The following is a 15,534-nucleotide window of genomic DNA, read 5'->3' on the forward strand; positions in this document are numbered from 1 at the left end:
TGTCTCAAATTTTTAAAAAATGAAAAAGGGATGTAACTCAATGGTAGAGCACCTCTGTGTTTAATTTCTGGTACTGAAGGGGGAGTTACTAAAGGAAGTTATGAAAAATTCCTTTTGATATAATGAATGCAAAACATATGCTACTTTTCTAAGAGAGTGACTTTTTACTCACTAACAATTGGTGAGAAACAGAAAGCCTCCCAGAAATACTGATTTTTCTATTTTCAGGAATGCTCCAGATATTATTTGTAAATTTGAAATAGATTATTAGTATCCCTAGTGCTTGTATTATTTGCTGGTTCTGGATAACAATGGGTTATTCATGAGATGCTGGGCATACCCTTTCCCGGATGCCTTGATGTGGAATGTCGATTCTGAGCTAGTTAATCTTTACTGCTCTCCCTTCTCTCCTAGGCTTTAATGCGGCCTGGACGAATTGATAGAATCATCTATGTGCCTTTACCAGATGCAGCAACAAGAAGGGAAATATTCAACCTGCAGTTTCACGCTATGCCAATCAGTAATGAGGTTGACTTGGATGAACTCATCCTGCAAACCCATACATACTCAGGAGCAGAGGTAAGATAACTTCTTTCAAAGTACCTTTGTGGTTGGGACTATAGCCCGGTGACAAACCATGTGCTTCTAATGGAAGAGGCCAAGTTTGTCCCCCAGCACTGGGGAAGCAATGGTGAGAGGGAAGGCAGTGGCTTGGGACCATGAAGCAAATGAAGTTGCTTGCTAATGACTGCTTTAGATGACGTTGTGCTAAGGAATCTTTGAACAGGAAAACTAAGTTACATTGTGCTTCACCTGGCCTGTATTGTAGCACAGTTATTATGGTTTTGTTTGGGGGGGGGGGGTTGGTACCTCGGATTGAACCCAGGGGCACTTAACCACTGAGCCACATCCTCTGCCCTTTTTTTGTATTTTATTTAGAGACAGGGTCTCACTGAGTTGCTTAGCGTCTTGCTTTTTTGCTGAGGCTGGCTTTGAACACATGATCCTCCCTCCTGCCTCAGCCTCCAGGGCCACTGGGATTACAGGCAGCGCCACCGCACTTGGCTATTAAGTTTTTTTAATCTGACTCCTGTGATTTCTCAAAGTGTAGTCTTGAGATAAGTAACGTGAGATAGTGGGAAGAACCCTGAGTGGAAGCCGACTCTCCTGTCAACTTCTCAGTAACAGCTATTTCCAACCAGTCATGTTTCATTGAATTTTTATTATTTCTTTATTTTAACCTGTCAAATGGGAATGATAGTACAACCCACTGGGGATTGAACCCAGGGTTTTGCACATGATAAGCAAATGCTCTACCACTGAGTTACTAAGGCCATCCTCAAACTTGTGACCCTCCTGCCTCGGCCTCTCAGGTAGCTGGGATTGCAGGCATACGTCACCATGTTCAGCTTCTACTGAATTCTTAACAAAAAGACATACTGTTGGGCTTGAGATGTGGCTCAACCAGTAACGCACTCACCTGGCGTGCGCGGGGCGCTGGGTTCCATCCTCAGGACCACATAAAAATAAAGTAAAGATGTCATGTCCACCGAAAACTGAAAAATAAATATTAAAAAAATTCTCTCTCTCTTTTTCTTTCTCTCTCTCTCTCTCTCTCCTCTCTTAAAAAAAAAAAAAAAAAAAAAAGACATACTATATACCTCACACAGAAATAGCATGTGAATACCACTGGTGGAGTCATACTGCAAAGTTAGTATTTTTTAAGGAAGATATTATAGATTCTTTTTTCTATTCTGAATAATCCAGTAGGCTGGGACTGTACATCCTATTTTGTTTGCTGTTTTTACCCATTTTCTGTAAAAACCAAAGAGATTTACATGTCACAGATCATAAGTGGTACCATAGGTAAATTTCTATGTAGAGTTGACTTTCATGTATCATGCAGTTTAGCTAATAGAAACATCCAAAATGAGTCTCGCATCTACTCATGTTTTTATGTTATGAATTATGGAATTTTATTCTCCTTCTTATTAATTAAGTTTTTCAACAACACTGGGTTTGGGAGCCATGTGGAAAGTAGCTTGAAAAGCAGTTGGCGTGCACTTAACATTTAATTTCTGTCTGAAACAGTATCTTCATGAGCATCTCTTTGCATGACCATTTATAAAGTTAAGATGAACATAAAATTGACTACTCCAGCAATCATAAAATTCAGTTTGGATGTGAATCTTAAGGGTAGGCTTCATATATATAATATGACAGTTTATAGGAAACAAACAACAAGAAGAAGCCATACATTTTTTGCTTGAGTGACGTGGGACAGCAGTTAGCATGCTGCAGATGCACCTTCTCACTTTGAAGTAATTCAAGTAGCAACACTGATACAAAACAGAAAGTAAAGCCAATGAGATTCTGTCTGGCTTAAAAGAAAACACTCACTCAGTGCCAGCAGTTGTTGTAGCAGCTTGCTGGTTCTTATGTGGTGCATGTCTTATTCAGTCTAAAATATAAGGGCATTTATGATTAATTTTTATATCAAATCTTCTAAAAATAGTCACAGGAGAAGCAGAACAAATTCTGTCCTTCCTTGATTTAAATGTCTGCATCCCACAGTGCTCAGGCAAGGGAGGAGATTGCGCTGTGGTCCTGTTCATGATTTACAACTTCATAGAAATGTTATCTCAGAACTACATCTTAGGAGTTCTGTGGTTCTTAGTCTGGAAGAGACAGGCTTGTTTCACCTGGGTTTTCAGTTTACTTTTGTTGTTGATGTTACTCTAAATATTTAGGAGGTTCACATAGTATTTGAGGAGAACTCTTATTTTTTTAAAGGATTTAAAATTGGTCAATAGGAAATTCAGGACAAAATGTCTTACTTTTTTTCCTCTGTCTTTTAATTGGAACAAAAGTAGAGCTATAAAGTTTTAAAGCCAAAATTAATTAGGTTTGAGGGGTGTGTGTGTGTGTGTGTGTGTGTGTGTGTGTGTGTGTGTTTTAACAGTGAAATGAATTTAGAGCCAGAGTCTCAGGCACCTGACTCTGTAGACTCAGTGCATTGCAACTCTGTTGTGACTAATTTCTGTCCTTCCCAGGCCAAGGCCATGTCCTTCAGCACGTTTAACAAATGCTGGAGAAGCTGGCAGGGGTCAGAGGATCTGAGCTCTTTTCTTTATTTATTTAATTTCTTTGAACCTTGATTTTCTAATTTGTAAAGTCTTTATGTGAAATTGTTTCAAGGTAAGGTCGTGTAGTGAGATAACAAATGTAAAATCACCAAACAACAATGCCTATGTGAAGAGTACCTCCTAGTGTTTTTCCCCTTCACCCTCTTTCTTCTCACCTGTTTTATATTTCTGTTTCCCACCAAGATGTTAGATAATGTTGCTACAAGGTGGCAATATGTTTTGCATTACCTCAATAACCAGATAAATTGTTTATCTGAAAGCTAAATGATAATTGTTTTTCTTATTCTTTCCTTTAAAATATAAAAATTTGCTTAATATAGTGTTCTTAGAATAGTATTATAAATCTAGCTGTAGAAAGTTTTTTTAAAGAGATTTATTAAACACGTTTCACACCAAATGTTAAAAAATTCATGTTTTTTTTAAACTTAGTTTTTTTTAATCCTTATTTTAATATTAGAATGACTGTCTTGTCTTGAGTTCTGCTCAGTAGTCTCTGCCTTCCTAGGTTTAATGATAGCCTAAGGTCTTCATGCCAGCTTGACATCAAAAATTCACCTCCTGGTGCCTCATGAACTGAGGAAAGACTGTCTTCATCATGCCTGAGCTCTTGGAGCTATTACAAGGAGAGCCTTGAATTGCTTTTCTATCTTGCTGATTAACGTTCCTTCTGACATATTCTTTCCTCCCACACAATAAAAACAGGAGCAATTAGAGCCACTTAGAATGTCTGTGCTCTTCCTTCGAAGCTTCTCTTGTGTTCGTACGTGTTCCCCAGCCGAGAAATCAGAACCCACGTGTTAGGGTCTGGAACAGATCTGCTGTTCATTTGACCAGTCTGACAGCACAGCTGAGATGGGAATTGGGACTCAGCAGCAGGACAGGGCACCCTTTGGTGTCGTCTCAGGCTCTTACCAGCTATAGTACAGAGTAGCAGGTTGCAGTGTCCCTTCCCATGTGAGGCAGAGCCTCCACCCTGTGTGGTAACCTGCCTGCAACCACCTTTTGCATCTAAGGATAAGCTGTCCTGTGGAAGCCTGCTCTAGCCAACTGGTCTTCTATTCATGTTTGAGATTTCTTTGTTATCTTCTTCCTCTTTCTTGAGCTTTTATCCTAAAATTCTGAATTTGACCTCAGAATTGCAAAATACTTAAGTAAGCAACCTTCTGAAATCACAACTTTGTCAGTAAACCTTCACAACCACTCCACACAGGAGTGGCATTTCCTTCCTGACGCTTTATGCTTGTCTCTGTTTGGCTTCCTTGGCTCTTAATGCATTTCCCCTCATGGTAATTGTGATGTGAACGACTGCCTTGTCTTCCCAGACCTCCTCTCTGCAGAAACAAGGTCTCATACCAGTGGATATTCCTGCACAGGGTAGTTCCTACAAGTGATGGTTCTGATGTACTTTACCAACCAAAAATCTTGGCCTTAATGTTCACTAAAATGGCACCTTTTAGTGTAAATTGCCATTTCTTATACACCATCTATGTTGAGCGCCCTAACTCTGTGGGGACAGTGACCTAGCAAAAGAAATGGCTGTAAGCAAGAGCACTTGATTTGTCTGCAGTCCCACCAAGATCCAGATCTTTCTGTTCCTCCTGAAGATTCTTGGTGACCTGTGCATGGTCCGAGTTGACAGTGAGTCTCTGAAACCACTGTGTCATTCCCTTTGACCTCTCCAAACCTCTTGTGAAGATCTGCCTGTTCTTGTAGGGAGTGGCTTAGCAAACTGAACAGCAGATGCAAAAGTCTTTACTCCTTTGTATAAAACTTCTCTTTACAATGCTTGCCTCTACCTACCTTCTTTCCATCTTCCCCCAAATGCATAAGCGATTTGAATTTAGGAACTTTGGTTTTGGTTTGGGTTTGGGTTTTACTATTATTATTTATTTCATTCCCCAGGTATTGTGTACAAGACTTGTGATTTAGAGGGAAAGACACATCAACAACCACATTCTGTTCATGTGGCATGATCTAGGCATGTGTGGTATTGCCAGATAAAGAAGGGAGTCACAAGAGCCAGGGTTAAAGGTGCAGGCACAGCCTTCACCTCTGTAAAGGGCCCTTGGATTTTGGTCTTATCCATCTTTGTATCACATTACGTAGCACACTGCCTCACATAGAGCTGATACATGTGCATGGAATACACAGATCTATATTTACATCTCAAATAGATAAACTACACTCTGAGTTTAATAACTTGTCTTCTGAGCCCTTGAATATTGAAGATGTCATTTGTGCAATATTAGCACTTTGAACCTCCAATGAGGCATAGCACCTATATGAATTGCCAGATTATTAAAAGTCAAGTGGATTATGTCTTCTGAGCCACATTATATAACGTAATTTTGCATAGAAACCCCTAGGACAAAGACCTTTTCCCAGCAGCTTTGTTCAGTGGATAAAGTATGTCTGTCCTGTTGTAAATGAACTATGAAAAGAGACTTCACAGCAGAGATCAACATTTACTAAAAGTAGATTTTTAAGACTTAACTCATCAGCCACCACCCCTTCCCTTCCCTCCTCTCTAGTACCTTGTCATCTACTTGCTAAATGAAGAAACTTAGTAAAAGCCAAGACCCATCTTGGCCATTTACTACAACACAAATTTGGCCTAACCATTTATCATTTCTACAGATCACATTCTCATCTTTTAATAACAGTAGAAAAAAGGTCTCTCTGGTCCTTTCAAGTGTTAAAAATCTGTGTGATGACATACCCGTCAGATTAGATTCACTGTATAGGAAACCCCGTAGAAGTTGGAGCTCCAAGGTATCTAACATGGTCATGTGTATCTTATGGTACTTTTAGAAACCTGGGGCCTTGGCATCTTAGTGCCTCTAAAACTTGGCTTCTGTTGCCTACAGATCCTGATCATGGCATCAGAGGAATGGGAACTTAGGACAACCAGCAGTGCATACAACTTGGTTTTTAATGAAATTCTCCTTAGCAAACTTAACAGTTTTTCACTGCACAGAAATAAATGTTTTACCTGTTCAGAGATTCCAAAGTCTAGTGATATCACACACACTTACACACATACACACACACACACACATATTTTTGGTCCTAAGTCATTTGGCATTTCTGCTTTTCAGCTTCTTTAAGAACGGATGCTCATCATATTCAATATTTATGGTTTTAGAGGCACTCAGAAAAAAAGAAAAGTATAGAAGCCAAAGTTTTTCTTGAATTCTCTTTGTTGGCAAAGTAACTGATCATTACAGTTACAGTGATTTTAGTTATAACTTAGAGTTTTTGAAACATTCTTTCAGTGCAGAGATTCTAAACTTCAGCTTCTACTTAAATTGGCAATAAAAGCACATGAATTCAGCCTACCTGCACATGAATTGAGCCTACCTAAGACTATGTGAGATAGATGTCCACACCACAGCAGATCATCCTCCAGAACACCCTGAGCTGCCATACCTGTACTGCCGACTCCTTGGCAGGGGTTAAGACTGCTGTCTGCTTACAAAAGCATTAGTCAGAAAGGAAGTGGCTGCTGAATGAAATTTGCTAGCAGCAGACTTAATAGATCATTTTATAACCAAATAAATATGGAAGCCCCTTTATAGAGAAGCAGTTGTGTCTAGGCAACAAGTTAGTCAGGACCTACCTGATAATCTAGCTCCCAAGGCTGGCAGCCAAGGTGAATATGTCTATGGAAAATTACTTAAGCCTGTGGTAATGCTGATTTCAACATTTAATAGTCCACCTTATTTATTCTCTTCTGAATCTCTGTCAGTCTGTTACTTCCCACTAGTTCTCCAAAATTCTTTTTTTTTAAACTTTATTTTATTTACTTATTTATTTAATGTGGTGCTGAGGATCAAACCCAGTGCCTCACGTATACTAGGCAAGTGCTGTACCACTGAGCCACAACCCCAGCCCACCTACAAAATTCTTGTATAAACTAATGTGTGTTTCTCCATCTTAAAGAAGAATGATATAATGATATAATATTAACTTGAGAGGAACATATGATTTTTAAAAAAGATTTTGTGAAGTGTGCTGTTATGTAGTATAGATTCCAATGGAGATAGATATCTCTGTTGGTCATCTGAGGTGCTGGAAAGCTAATTTCCAATAATAATTTTAATCTATCTATATATATGAAGAGTATGCACCAATATATGTGAAAACTTCCTGTTTTTCTAAGAATTTTTTTTACTTTGTGAAACTGCATTATGGTGATGGAATGAGAAAGATCTAAATCCAGCCAAGCTTGCCCATTTCCTAGCCATGTGAGCTGTTTCTTCATCTATAATTGTGGGTAGAAAAGGTCTCTTCTTCATAGAGCTATTGTCCAGTTAGGTGAAACAGTTAAGTAAGGTACTTATCTCAGCATGCACATAATAAATGCTCAGTAAACACCTTTGTTGTATTTTTATGATTAGCAAATCTAGTCCCTGTTTTTAATTTTTCCTTGTTAAAGACATGCTAGTTTTTTACTTTTAACATAAAGCCAGTGTTTATTTGCAAACCATCTGTATATTATCCCTACTTCAGCATTTTAAATAATTCTTACTTTTTCTTTTATAGCTTAATTTTATTTTCTTTTTACATAAATCTCATTTATTTAAAAAATTATTGAATCTAGCAACTTTTAAAAATTGAAAGTTTCAGGCTGGGGTTGTGGCTCAGTGGTAGAGCACTTGCCTAGCACTTGTGAGGCCCTGGGTTAGATCCTCAACAACTCATAAAAAAAAAATAAAATAAAGGTATTGTGTCCAAATACAACTGAGAAATAAATATTTTTAAAAAATTGAAAGTTTCTAATTCTTCTAAAATAATTGTTTAGGGAATGAGCATACTGAGTTGCAGTGCCCCTTCTTTTAGATTAAAAGAAGGGCAGTGTGGACCCAGCATTTAGGTGAGGAAGAGAATTCCTTTGCTAAGGACAAAGACATCAAGTCTCATTGCTAGTTTATGGTGGCCACAGTGGGCATGCTCCCATTTTTCATCCTCAAATGACAGTCATTCTGAGTTCTGAAAGATGTCACTTCCTAAATATTACTAAAAGTCTGTCAGATGCAGTGGCTAAATTGTTCGTAAATGTGCCCTTTCACAAAGGAAACTGAAAACAGAAGTGACAAGGGTTATTTGATACACAGTACTTTCTTTTCTGTCTTCTTTGTTTTTATCTTCCAGTAGTATTTCTGGTGGTCTTTAATACAGGTTGGAGGTCCCTTGTCTGAAATGCCTGGGACCAGCATTTCAAATTCCAGATATTTTTAGATTTAGAATATTTGCAATACTTCACTGGTTGAGCGTTCCCTAATCCAAAAATCCAAAATTTTGAGCTTGAGTCTCAGATTTCAGAGCATTTCAGAGTTGGGGTTTTCAAATTAGGAATGCTCAACCTGTACTAACTCTTTTTATTTATTCTGGAAAAGCAAGACTATTTTTAGTAAATAATATAATATGACATTATATTCTACTAGTAGCATTTCTGTGTGGGGGAAGCCTTCCCTGCTCCTTCAGGAGTAGAAACACCAGGTGTGTTGCGTGCTGCTTTACATTGTGAGGCTCCAATGCAATGAATTGTTCTCTCTCTTTTCAAACTGCAGAATATCACACTTTTGGTGTTAAGTCTAGACATTCTTCAATTGTAGTAAAAATAGCCACTTTGCATATTTTAATTCACTTTGAAAGGATCCTCAAGGAGCCACAAGAATTGTATTATTTGCTAGAATTGTATTATTGCTAGAATCCTTTAAAATGTAATGGTCAAAAGGTCTTATTATAATAATTTTTATATATCCAAGGGCATCAAATATATATCATGATCTGTTTTATTTTGAACTTTTATTTTTATTACTACAGTAATGACAAATCTTGAAGACCTCCAAAATATATCTTAAGGCCTAAACATAACTTTGTGAATATTTAAAGAATCAGTTGACTTACTGCTTGAACTTGGCTTATGACTGTAAAGCAAAACTACACTTAAATGTAATTCTGTGTATAAACTAGTCAGGCCTTGTAAGCCACCCCAGAAGGTCATGTTTTTCTTCTGTGATAGCTAGTACTCTAGACAGTCAGTCAATATACTATTCATGTTTAGAAACAAAATTCAGAATAAAGTCACAAAGAATATTGCTCCCATTTATGTACCTGACAGAGAAAGCCACAGGCTGAGTAAAGAGAGACAAAGAGATCAGTGCCCAATAACTGAAAACTGCTTCCTTTTTCCCCCGGTGGTACTTGACCTGAAGTGTCTCCTGGGGGGTGAATTGTCCCCCTCAGTTCATATGGTGACTTCCTAATCAAGCTCCCTTTCTCTCTAGAAGCAATGGCCTATGACCTATGGTCATTTCTGACTCTGTTGGGACATAGGATCTGTAAAGGGTCAGGAGGCTGACTGAGTGGAGAAGAGCATTCCAGCCCACAGGGTCGGCAGCCTGGTCAGGAGCAGGAGTGAGGGAGAGCAGTGTCTCTACAGGTTCTCCCACACCAAAGAAAGGCCACAGGAGGACACAGTGCCAAGGAAGCCATCTACAAGCCAGGACGTCCTCACCAGCAACTAACCATGCTGGCATCTTGATCTCAGAATTACAGCCTTCAGAACTGTGCAAAACTAAATTTCTGTCAGTATAGTCACACCTCTGTATCTGTAGGTTGGGAAATACCTGCCCACCCCCACTCCCCCCAAAAAAATTTCCAAAACTTCCTAAAAGCAAAACTTGAATTTGCCTCCCACCAAGTATTACGCTGAGTCCACACAGATGAAATGATGTGTACGTGGGCACACCTGCTCTAGCCTCCTCTCCTTCACACACCTTGCTCTCTCCACTCTCCTTGGGGCATCGGTTGCCCTGAGGCCTGTGCTGACCGTGTTGTTAGACCCCCCTGTGCTGAACGTGGCATACTTCTTTGTCTTTGTCCCCTAAACAATACACTATAAAAGTAACTTACATCATATTAGGTGCTGTAAGTAATCTAGACACTATTTAAATCATACAGGAGGATGTTGTAGTTTATGTGCAAATAATACACCGTTTTATATAAGGTGTGGACCCTTTTATATAAGGGTCTTGAAGATCTGCAGATTTTCATATCTCTCAGTTTCTCAGAAACCAGTCCCCTGTGGATATCAAAGGGTGACTATATTTTGTTATGGCAATTCACACGCAAAAGAGTCCATTACAGCACATGTCATTGTAGCTCAGGTCATTGTTAAATTTTGCTTTTCTGTTTGGTAATTGGTAGAGATGATTTCTATCAATAAATAGTCATTAATTTCAGCCTGAATTGCCTACAGGAAGCAGGTGATTGTAGGCAATTCTTAGTAGGTCAACAATTTTACTGCAAGTTCCTTTTCAAGAATTCCTAGTACTTTTCTTTCTAGAAGCAGTGCTCCTATGGTTATTTGGGCTATCCCCCTGCAGTGTGTTGCACCCCAAGTACAGGTAACCTAACAGCAGTAGATTGAGGTTTTGGTACTGGAAACAGGAAAATCTTCTCTACTAGGGTCAGCAAAAGAAAGAGGGGCTTTTCTTTTGTATCTAGGCACAGCACCAACCCTATACAAGATGAGACTGGACAGCACTTGTCTTACGTATCCCACTGTATGTCTCCTTACCTTCATCTTCTCTGCAGCCTCCTCCAGACCTTCTTTCTCAGTGTTTTTCTTTTCACAGTTCCAGTCTGTTGTCCAGTAAGAAAGTCATGATGCAGTCAGTTGACCGTAAGCCAGTTAATGAGGCCGTGCTCAGAGCTATCTGAATTGGGGGGTTACTATGTACAATTTGCAGAAAAGATTTTAGTCTTTCCTGTTGTGTGTGATTAGGTTTTTACCTTGTTATACTCAGATTGCACAGTACATTCCATTGACTTGATGGCAGAAATGTACCATCATTTTGAACACTGTGCTTATATCTTTCTGAGCCTTATTTTTCAGGGACTTTCGGGTGGAAGCCGAAGTATAGGTAATAAAAACAGAAGATTCTGTGGTAAGTGATTTCATAACTGGAGAATCTTAATCTCAGAGGCCAGTTTGAAACTGCAGCTTTTTAAGACCTTGGGGTCCCCAGGGGTATCTGGACCAGGGCCTAGAGCATAACAAGGAGGACTCCACAGCCCCTCACCTGGACTTCATTAGACAGCTCTGCTTTAATAGGTAAAACTTACTTTGATAGCTTCTGAAAAGATATTGTTGTGAAAGCCTCAATTTAAGAGGAAATTCATAATTAAAAATATAAAAAACTGGAGTTGCCCACATAAACATCAAACAGACAACTTAGCAAAAGAATAAAACTTATTGATTTCTGCCCTTTATAGGGCACTTTTCTTTTTTAAAGATTTATATGCAGAGTTTTTGGAAATACATTATCTATGGGAGTTGGCAAATAAAGGATTTCAAAAGAAAAATATTCAGTTAACGTACCTGCCCATCTGGGGCTGGGGTTATAGCTTGGTGGTAGAGTGCATGCCTAGCATTTGTGAGGCACTGGGTTTGATCGTCAACACCGCATAAAAATAAATAGATAGATTTTAGAAATTAAATAAATAAATAAAGATATTGTTTCCCTCTTTAAAAAATAAATAAATAACAACTTAGAACATACAAGCTTAAGATCATATTTTCCTAGTAATTTGTTTGCAAAATCTGACAAACACTATTTTCTGTTATCAAAGAACCAGAATTGTTTTTCTCAGTGATGCATTTTTATAATTTGAAAGTTAGGTATGGAATTCTTCAAAACATTTATCTCACTAGAAAAATTAGGAGTATTCATTCTACCTTATTACACAGCAGACCTTTAGCAGCTAGGATTACTGTATTTTATGTAAGTTTAAATTTTACATATATAGAGACTTTTAGCAGTTTAAAGATTATAGAAAAATAAGTTGACGAAACAGAAAGTTCCCATATATTTCTAACTTCATCCCCTAATTACCCTTATTTTTATTTTTTGTATCAGTATGTTGCCTGGTTACAGTTGTTGTGCCCACATTAATAATAACTCTGTAATACTGGCATTGACTCAAGTCTGTAGTTTACTATAGGGTTTATTCTTTATGTTGTACATTGGGTTTTAACAAATGTGTCATAACCATATCATACAGAACAGCTTCACTACTCTAAAAATCCCATCCCTCCACCATGTCCCTAGCAACCAGTAATCTTTTTTACTGTCTCCATAGTTTTGCTTTTTTCAGAATGTCATATCATTAGAATCTTCTTTCACTTAACAGTATACACTTTAGAATCTTCCATGTCTTCTATGAGTGAATAGCTCTTTTTTTCTAGTGAATAATGTTTCACTGTCTGTAGGTACCATCATCTGTTTTATCTATTCGCCTGCTAGAGGACATCTTTGTTGTCTCCAGGTTTTGGCATAATGAGTAAAGCTTCTGTAAACATTCGTGTACAGGTGTTTATATGGACTTATGTTTCCAACTCATTAGCTAAATACTAAGGATTATGATTGCTGGATCACAGTTTAAGATATCATTAAATCTACTTTAAAAAAAGAAAGGAAAAAAAAAAACCCTTCCAGCCTGGCACAATGTCACACACCTGTAATCCTAGCAACTAGGGAGGCTGAGGCAAGAGGATTGTAAGTTTGAGGCCAGTCTTAGCAACTTAGCAAGATCCTTTCTCAAAAGAGTACTGGGGATGTAGCTCAGTGGTGAAGCACCCCTTGGGTTCAATCCTCAGTACAGGGGGCTAGAGGGATACTTGCAAATTGTCTTCAAAAGTGACTGCACACACCATTTTGCATTACCATCAGCAAGGAGTGAGAGTCCTTTCCAGCATTTGCTATTGTTAGTGTCAGATCCTGGTGGTCCCGTGTGGTGACGTGTGGCTGATAGTTGGTAGTGCCCTGATGTCGTGAGACAGGAGTGTCTTCTCACCTGACTCCTTGCCATCTGGACATCTTCCTTAGTGAGGTGTCTCTGGAGATATTTTGTCTGTTTTTAGTGGAATTTTTTGTTTTCTTATTGATGAGTTTTAACAGTTGTTTGTTTCAGATTCCAGTCCTTTATCAGAAACATGTTTTGTAAAGATTCTATCCCACTCTGTAGTTTGCTTTTTTATCGTCCAGTTGTCTTTTGCAGAGTAGAAATTTTTAATTTTAATGAATTACATTTAGTGAATTATTTTCTATAGAAAAAGATCTTATTAGAGTCAACTTTTTTAAAAGCATTTAAAGATAGAAATAACCATATATGCACTATAGTTTCTGTCCTCATTTGTAATTGTGATGGTTTAGAACTTAATGCTAAGGGAGAATCATCCCTTAAAGAACTGTTACCCATGAAGTGATGCCCCCTTCATCTACCTACCTTCCTACCCACCTTTTTTAAATGCTAGTATATTTGAATCAGATGCTTCTCTCTACATGAATCAAGAAAAATATTCTCAGAAATGGGGACTCCCTGCCCAACAAGAGCAATTTTAACTTGTGCGCTTTCTGTATTCTGTGTGTAGATCATGCTGCACACAATGGCAGTACTTATAGCCATGTTTTAAAAGGCTCCATAATGGTACTAGTGGGTGACAGATGACGGAAGGGACTTTTTAATGAAGAAGTGCACCAGAAAGAACTTTTTGACATTTTTAAAGGGAATCTTATCATGTCACCTCCTGGTGACAGAATGAGGCCTTATCCCTGTCTCTGATGGTAAGTAGCTTTGTGACCTCGGAGCAGTCTTAACTAACCTCTTGTATTTCATTCCCTTTATATGGGATGAAAGTATACCCAAGAGCCTTTCCATCTTTAAAATTCTGAGGTTTTATATCTAATAAATGACTCTTAACCTTTCTCTGATGCTTATTATTTTTAAACAGTATTAGAGTTAATATTAAGGGATATTATTTACAGAAAAGTGTCCACATTGTAAAATAATAAGGGCAAAACTTAGAGCAAGTTGTCCTTTTCACATATCTCTTCCATTTCTTGAACTATAGAAAAAAAACTGAGGATTTTTTTTAGTGATAGCATTGCTCTTGCATACGTATCTGTTGAAATCTATCCTGGTAGATATAAAGCAGCAAAACAACAGGTCTTTGGCAATTTCACCCATATAAGAAGACCTTATAATGTCGTAGAGCCTGATTTTGCTTGCCTCCATGAAGAAAGTAGGGAGAAAGCAGACTTCAGAACTGAGAAGCCAGGCTGCATAGAAATATTGCAGCAAGCTACTGGGATTCTGTTTCCCTTATGTTTTCATGCCCCCATCATTGTTCTTTATTTGATTCTACCTAGAGAGATATTTTTAATAGTTTGGTAATTAGAATTGAAGTTCACTTAGCAAGTGTATGCAGTGGATTATTTACTTATTGATAACATTCACGAAGAAAAAAGTAATGGTCATCTCCTGTGGAACCCTAAGTTGCTATCTCTGAACCTGTGACAGATGATGACAAACTGACAACCTTCTTATTCCTGACTGTCCCAAATATTCTCCACTGACTAATAAGAGCTTGCCTTGAGCCACCTCCTCTAATCCAGGAGACTGACTTCTCTGGATTTTAGGATCGTTGGAGTTTTCCTTACCTGTTTTTTGTTTGTTTGTTTGTTTGTTTATTTGTTTGTTTTTTGTTGTTTTGTTTTTTGTTTGTTTTTGTTTTTTTGTATGCTTTGCTACTGAGCCCTATGGCAGGGTCTCACTCGGTTGCCCGGGCTGGCCTCAAACTTGAGACCTTCATGCCTCAGCCTCCTAAGTCGTTGGGATTATAGGCGATGTTTTCCTTACTTCTGAGGAAACCCACAGACTTCATTTGCTGCCTTAGTAAGATGGTCTACATTTACCTAATTTTATTAAAGGCTCAAGAGTGGCTTGCTACTGGCTTCACTTCCTGTGTAAGACCTTGTCTTTAAAGCATTGTGTTCATTCCCCACTGCCTATCTTGTCTGCTTGGTGAGGTTTTAAGTGATATGTGGTAGCACCAACCGTAACTACATAGGGATAAATTATCTTCCTGATGAGAAGCCGGGGGATGCTTAGAAACATCCTGTTGAACAGCTGCAGCTTCAGGGGACTGTTTAAGGCTACTTTCAGCTAGCCAGCACCCCTTCTGGAAAGCTGTCCCTGACCACTCCAGCCTGGAAATCATTTCCAACCTGAAGTTCTGTATCTAGCCAAAGAGGAAATCACATGAGAGGATGAGACAAACACATTTATCACATGTGGAATCTAAAACAAGCAAATGTACATGTACCCCTTTTTAGGAAGCTGCTGTTCAATGTATTCCTCTAGAAATAAGCTAAAAATATGGTATCCAGAAAACAAGCAGTTCAGCACACTAGGACAGTAAAGGTGGTGATGTTCAAGAAGAAGCCTAGAAAAGACGTGTTTAAGCTTTTCTGCAAAAGCTGGCAAGGAAACTCATTATTATCAGGTTGTCACTATTTAATAGACAACTTTCCCT

At 38.3% G+C, this 15,534-nt stretch overlaps 1 protein-coding gene across 5 annotated transcripts in view; it reads left to right on the plus strand.

The window, feature by feature from the left end:
• The window catches only part of Afg2a (AAA ATPase AFG2A), a 261,726-nt gene that overhangs the window by 208,251 nt on the left and 37,941 nt on the right, over positions 1 to 15,534 (plus strand). For 4 of the 5 annotated variants that reach the window (XM_026412226.2, XM_026412227.2, XM_077803492.1 and 1 more), the window contains one exon: positions 415 to 579. In XM_026412226.2, coding sequence (XP_026268011.2) covers positions 415 to 579 — 165 coding nt within the window. Of the gene's footprint in view, positions 1 to 414; positions 580 to 15,534 lie in introns of those variants that run through there. The other variant, XM_077803493.1, reaches the window with a different exon arrangement.

Source organism: Urocitellus parryii, chromosome 10 (assembly GCF_045843805.1).
Source record: "Urocitellus parryii isolate mUroPar1 chromosome 10, mUroPar1.hap1, whole genome shotgun sequence".
Lineage (NCBI taxonomy): Eukaryota > Metazoa > Chordata > Mammalia > Rodentia > Sciuridae > Urocitellus > Urocitellus parryii.